At 35.2% G+C, this 6,374-nt stretch overlaps 1 protein-coding gene and 1 long non-coding RNA gene across 2 annotated transcripts in view; one reads left to right on the plus strand and one right to left on the minus strand.

Annotated features, from left to right (window-relative positions):
* Nucleotides 1-531: 531 nt before the first annotated feature.
* Nucleotides 532-2,957, plus strand: LOC145104446 (ARM-repeat/Tetratricopeptide repeat (TPR)-like protein). The gene is made up of 2 exons (XM_079041696.1): nucleotides 532-2,293; nucleotides 2,762-2,957. Exons 1-2 carry the CDS (start codon nucleotides 589-591, stop codon nucleotides 2,872-2,874), a joined length of 1,818 nt encoding a protein of 605 aa, XP_078897822.1. The 5' UTR covers nucleotides 532-588; the 3' UTR covers nucleotides 2,875-2,957.
* A 1,787-nt stretch (nucleotides 2,958-4,744) lies between these two features.
* LOC145115365 (uncharacterized) overlaps nucleotides 4,745-6,374 on the minus strand; it is a 1,676-nt gene continuing 46 nt past the window's right edge. Inside the window, exons 1-4 of the long non-coding RNA XR_013711541.1 lie at nucleotides 6,049-6,374; nucleotides 5,943-5,981; nucleotides 5,781-5,869; nucleotides 4,745-5,003 (exon numbers count right to left, since the gene is read on the minus strand). The exon at nucleotides 6,049-6,374 is cut by the window's right edge and continues 46 nt beyond it. This is a non-coding gene — a long non-coding RNA (uncharacterized LOC145115365). The remainder of the gene's footprint in view (nucleotides 5,004-5,780; nucleotides 5,870-5,942; nucleotides 5,982-6,048) is intronic.

The raw sequence follows: 6,374 nt of genomic DNA on the forward strand, positions 1-6,374 counted from the left end.
CGGTTAGACGGAGATTAACCGGATGATTAAACTAGGACGATAAATTGCTAATTCGTTGAATTTAAAAAAAAATTAATATGACTAATATAATAACAAAGTTTTTAAATACCGTTAATATAATAACAAAATAGGTTAATATTATTAATACAACTATAATCATTCCTTAAATAGTTCTATCGAGATAGACTTATTCTTAGTGTTAGAATTTCATCATTTGTAGTTGCTTTGCTCATTTTGTAGGCATAGATTGATCGTTAGACGTATATATCCTACTCGGTTAGGTAGCGCCTAGCGACTAATCGAAGATTAATCGGGACCTAATCATGATTTTTATAACACCGGATTAAACTAATATTTCATTCTAAACTCTCTTGATCATAGAATGCGTCAAAAGAAATGATGAGTGGGACTGTACACTTGTACATATAGAATTCAGAATGTTACATAAAAAGTCTTCTTTTGTTCGGCTCACTGTCACTTTATAACTTGGCCAACTCCACTATTATTCATCTCCTTATATTTTATATAAGACCTAATCAAAGACGAATCCAACACCATAAACAGAAACTTTCCAGATATCGATCCACCATGAGTTGCACTAACCCTACTTGCTTCTTCTGTACCATGAAAGAGCCAAACATATTAATCAGGAGAGCAGGAATCAAGAAATGCTTCAAAGAAATGCTAACAATCAGCGAGCAAGAGCGTGTGCTTATTCTAAGCAGTCTATGGAACATCGCCATGACTCAACCCGAGGATCCAGAGTTTCCATCCCTAGGTATATTCAAATGCATGGTTACCTTGCTCGATAAGAGCATCAGCGACCGAGCTTGGCTTCTTGATGGCCAAAACGTATATATACCATATTATGCAGTCCATATTGTAGGATCATACACCATGAACAGATTTGAGTTTGCAGAAAAAGCTGTGGACTCTGGTATTATTCCGCCATTGTTGGATCTTATGAGAGGAAAGATGAGTTGGTTGGAGCAAAGGGTTGCAGTTAGAGCTCTTGGACACCTAGCAAGCTATGATGGTACTTTTGAAGCCTTGGCGGTTTATGAAGAAGAGGTAGTGAAGCTAACCATGGGTCTAGCATCTAGCTGTGGTGAGGTAGTTTATAACGAGTTTGTGGCTGGTAATGACGCAAACGAGAGGGTCAAATATCACAAAAACTTGATCACTAGAGGAGTTGGAGGATTAGAGACGGAGAACAGAAAGGCTGAGGAATGGGCTAGCCAAATCCAGTGCTGGTCTCTACACCTACTAAATTGCTTTGCCATTAGAGGTAGGTCCATTGATGTTATATGTAATAAAGAGTTCTTGAAGGAGTTAAGTTCCATGTGGGGTGGGCTTGTGAATCACACATCACCTGCTGGTGTCGGGTTAATAAGGATCTTGTGTTATACCCCAGTCGGAAGAACAAGAATTTCAGAATCCAAAGAGGTTATCGAAAGTATCTGTAACCTCTCAAGATCTTCGGATGATTGGCAGTATATGGCGATCGATTGTCTTTTGTTACTTCTTCATGACCTGAACACGAGGTACAAAGTTCTTGAAATCGCATCAGTTTATTTGTTTGATTTGATTGAGCTCCGGGAACTAGGAGAAAGGTCAAAAATAGGCCAGAAAATCACAAGAGCACTGCTCACTGACTTCAAGAATGGGAAATCAAGAATCAAGAATCCTGAAGTTGAAAGAATATTAAAAGAAATATGGGTTTTTAAAGTCGATAAGAACAAGAAAGAGAGATTGATGTCTGATGAGACACTAGAGGAGAAAAGAGTCCTGGTGAGTCTGATAAAACAACAAGCGAATCATAGCTTTTGGTTAGGAGATATAGACACCGCGGTTGTGAAATACACAGAAGGTGTAAAATTATGTCCACTAAAACTAAAGAAAGAGAGGATTGTACTTCACAGTAATAGAGCTCAGTGTTATTTACTGCTTAATAATCCAGATGCCGCCATTAGTGATGCTACCAGAGCTCTTTCAATCTCAAACCCTGTCAATTCTCATGCCAAAAGCCTGTGGAGAAGATCACAGGCTTACTACATGAAAGGGTTGTCAAAAGAAAGCTTGATGGACTGTTTGATGTTCATCAATTTCGTTACTGCCGACAAGAAAAAACATGCCAAAATCCCTTACTATGCAGTGCATATGATCAAGAAACTGATGGATTCTACATGGTTTTTCGCGTCCGCCAAATCAAAATTATCAAACAATGGGAGCTCATCTAGCGATCCTGGAAGAAGCAAGGAAGAACTCACAAGCGATGAACGGCTGATGTCAGGTAAGACTTACATATCTAACCTTCTCTGACTTTTGTCTCATCACGTGTGTGTATATGGTCATCCGGAATCATAGTTTGCCTTTTCTACTTCTTTTCTTCTTTTCTATCAAAATCAAATGAATTCGCCAAAAACAAGATATGTTAAATTTTGTTGGTCAAATGAGCCAATATATATTGGACATGAAAACTGAAATGATTTCTGAAACTTCCGAGCATTTATAGCAATCAAAAGTACACAACCAGTTATAAGAATCAATACAAAATAAACTAATATTCACATAAACCTTGAGAAAACACAACACATGAGTAGTTATACATACCTGATTACCTGTAGTATGTTTGACATTAGAACTTAGAAGTGAAGGGTATATATATTATATATATGGTTTTTATTTCAAATACAATTAATACATGTTTAAAGCAGAACAATATATCATGCGGAAAACTTTGTCTTCGAACTTTTTGCAGGGTTATATACCATTTTAGAAGACCCGGTGATCAGAAAAGATGGAGATGCTACCAGGAGAAAGGTTCATGGATATGGAAATACAAAGAAATATTCCATGGCTGAATCAATATAACAAATATTTAGGTATGTATAAGCAGTTTAATTAGAAAACAACTGTTGTACCTTCTTTTAGTTTCTCGTTAATTAATTATATATTATATACTGTACTGGTAGTTAGCATCAAATACTATTTATAAATTTAACAGTATTTTATGATCAACCTGAGGTTTTTTTTCTTCTCCTCCCATCACTATTCATATGTGCATGCATGTGAAGGTAGTGACAAGAGAGGACCACAAATCCATATTAGTAGATAAAATACTAACACGGCTTGAATATTCATTTTGTTTAAATGGGCATATTATGTTCTAATTGAACTTTTATACGACTTTATTTAGATCCTGTACAATTCCCAGAAAACCGCACCCAAGTTGTGTTGATATACAGTTCATGATCCACCAAGTAATTTAAAATCTCCGAAGTGAACAGATCTCTTAATCTTTATGGAAAAGGACACAACAATGGTACGTATAGTAGACTAGCTAAGCTAGTCGAGTTGATTTTGGTTTTGGGTTGCGAGTTGCGACTAAAACCCTGTTGAGTTAAAGTTGGGTTAACGTTATTTCGGCTAGAACAGCGCCATGACGACCTAATATTTCTCCTACTCAGGGCCATTACACACATCTTAAGTTTTCTGATCGCCAGCAGTTAAAGTCTTCTATGAATATCAAACATCAGAACCTTACTCTTTTTGCCAGAAAAGAACCAGTTTTCTAATTTAAAGATTCAAACAAATACTTCTTCAACTCAAAATTTACAGAACTTTTTTAATCTTTTCGATAGATCATACGTAAGAAATGAAACTTATTATCGACACCTGGAATTGAAATATGGAGGATATGATGGAGGTGGAGCAACTCTTTTTGACTTTTGAGTATTAAGGGAGTGTATATATACTGTGCTACCTCAAAAGCTTCAAAGGCGGAAACAATGGTGGGCTAGGATTTGGTAGATTGGCACCATGATACTTCAATTGGAAGAAAGAAATGACCTTTTCTGTGTTCTTTATAGGTAAACCTAATCCTAGGCTTAGGCTTTGCATCATGACAAAGGGACAAATGATGCTATCAAATAACAAAATGTCACATATAAACTTTTGTAACTTTGTTTTATAAGATAATTTAAATTTCTAGTATTTTTTTTTCTAAATCTTTCTATTCGTTAGTGTTAAAATTAAGAAAAATATAAAAAAAAATTAATGGATTCCACGTGTCATTATTTTATAGGAGTAGAAAGATAAATATTAATAAAAGTTCGAAAGATATTTAATTTTTGTTGTTTTAAATTAATGTGAAAAGAATTATTAGTTGTTAACTAAAAACTGAGTGCCTTTCAACTAAGCGTATTAGGTCACTACTAGAAAACTAGGGCAATAGCTACGGCACAATCCGTAGATATAAGGCAATAACTACGGATTTGCTACGGAAAATGGCCTGTAGCATAAATGCCCGTGGGAAATTTGTACCTACAGATTTGCTACGGACTAGCTACGGAATAGCTACGACCAATTCCGTAGGTATAATACCTACAGATTAGCTACGGAAACGAATTGCTACGGAATGCCTACGGATTACTGACGGGAGTCGAGTTTGACTAAAGTTGACTAGTTTCCTACGGAATAGCTACGGAAATACATAGCTACAGATTTGTTACGGATTACTGACGGAGCCCACTTTGACTAACATTGACTTTATCACCTACGGATTTCCTACGGCTCACATTACCTACGGATTTTCCGTAGGTAATCCGTAGGTAATTACTTTTTATTTAAAAAAAACAGCAGAAAATTATAAAAAATCCAGTTTTTTTTGTCCAAAATATTAAAAAAAAACATTACATTAAACTTATAATAATATTGAAATTCAACCACAAAACAAATAACCTTACAATAAAACTAATAAACCTAAAAAAATATCAAATACAAATACATATTACTAACATTGACTAATACTACATTAAATGTATCTAATAATACACATTAAAAGTGTCAACCACAAATGTTTAACTAAGTGTTTACAAACATAAAACTAAGAATTATTTTGGTGGATTACTCGGCAATTTACCGGGTGAGTTGAGTCGAGTCAATAAAGGCCGACCCGTGTTCTTCAATTTGAGTTTTGAATCAAATGCCGCCAATTGTTCCTGTTTAAAACACCATAATCAATGATCACAAAAAAATACAAACATAGCAATGTACTTTCAAGTATTTGTTTATTATGCCATAATTAGGAACATTTTTGAAAGTACAACGCTATAAGTAAGACAAAATGAAAGTAGGATGTTATAATAAGCATGTATATCTTGCATTTAACTAGCTCAAAAATTAAAACACATTCCTTCTAATTATCATGTTGTTGAATCACTACAATAACCGACTCATTAAAAAACCATAATTTGAAACTAAAAAAACATAATTTTAAACTAAAAATACATTTTACTAACCAAAAACATTACATTAAAAACCACATTACAAATTGTAAATACAAATTGCCAATAAGGTTAGGTACACTATCAAATTGACAATCATTAACCTATCAAATGAAAGATACATAGATTCATTAAATTAAGCAGTTTTGAAGTCTTGTTTACCATTTACATTAGTTCATCAATTAGAATACCTGGATAGATGGATAGTTCTACAAGTATTCTTTGGTGTAGTTATTTGAAGTAGCAAAGAGAATTAGAATCCATGATATGAATAGTGAATGCTCTAATTTCCATCATTAATAAGAAAAAAAGGTTCAAATCCATGACACGGACAAAATGACTTGTTTTTACAACATTTGACATAATAACTAGAGTTTAAAGTAGAATCTCTCTTTCCAAACAGATAGTTTACATAGGGGAACTTTTATCAAACACATGGTGTGCACTGCATTATTCTGAAAATAAGGAAATTTGTGAGAGCAATAAACTTACGTTGGCAAACCCTTCAAGCTTTTATCTTACAGACAGATTGTCCCCGAAAAGCCTTGAAGTTTAAAGACTTGAAGAACCTAAAGAACATGCTGGAAACCAGTAACATTCTAAAGCTCCAATTACATTAAAATTTGATAATAGAGATAGTTGAACAATATTCACCTCAATTTTGTTGTCATAGATGAAATTCAGTATACAAACCTGAAAATTACCATTTCAAAAAAATATATACATAGAAATAGATAACAAAATAAATCTAGGGTTTCACCTTTGTTGGAGAAGAAATCGACCAAAGAGAAGAATGTCGGAGGAGGTGTGCTCCCGGAGACAATCGACCGACGGAGGATGCGCCTTGTGGAGAAGAAACGGACGTCGGAGAAGGAAGGAAGGAACGTCGAGCAGCAGAGCAGCGAAGAAGAAATCGACGGGAAAGTACGGAGCACCGAGGAGATGCGATGGCGATGGCGCTTCGGCAGCAGCGTCAACGAGAAGCGACGGGATGGAGCACCGGCGTCGGAAAAATGCAGGAGGCGTCGGCGGGAGAGTCACGAGAGCAGATACAACGTGAGGATAGAGGCAGAAGACGCGTATAAG

The sequence above is a fragment of the Lactuca virosa genome, chromosome 1 (genome assembly GCF_052849685.1).
Source record: "Lactuca virosa cultivar CGN04683 chromosome 1, Lactuca_virosa_CGN04683_v6, whole genome shotgun sequence".
In the NCBI taxonomy this organism is placed as follows: domain Eukaryota; kingdom Viridiplantae; phylum Streptophyta; class Magnoliopsida; order Asterales; family Asteraceae; genus Lactuca; species Lactuca virosa.

Bases quoted from the DNA above. Each gene is read 5' to 3' on its own strand.
- LOC145104446 (XM_079041696.1), top strand. From the start codon at position 589: ATGAGTTGCACTAACCCTACTTGCTTCTTCTGTACCATGAAAGAGCCA. The intron at 2,294-2,761 runs GTAAGACTTACA...AACTTTTTGCAG, and splicing joins CGATGAACGGCTGATGTCAG to GGTTATATACCATTTTAGAA.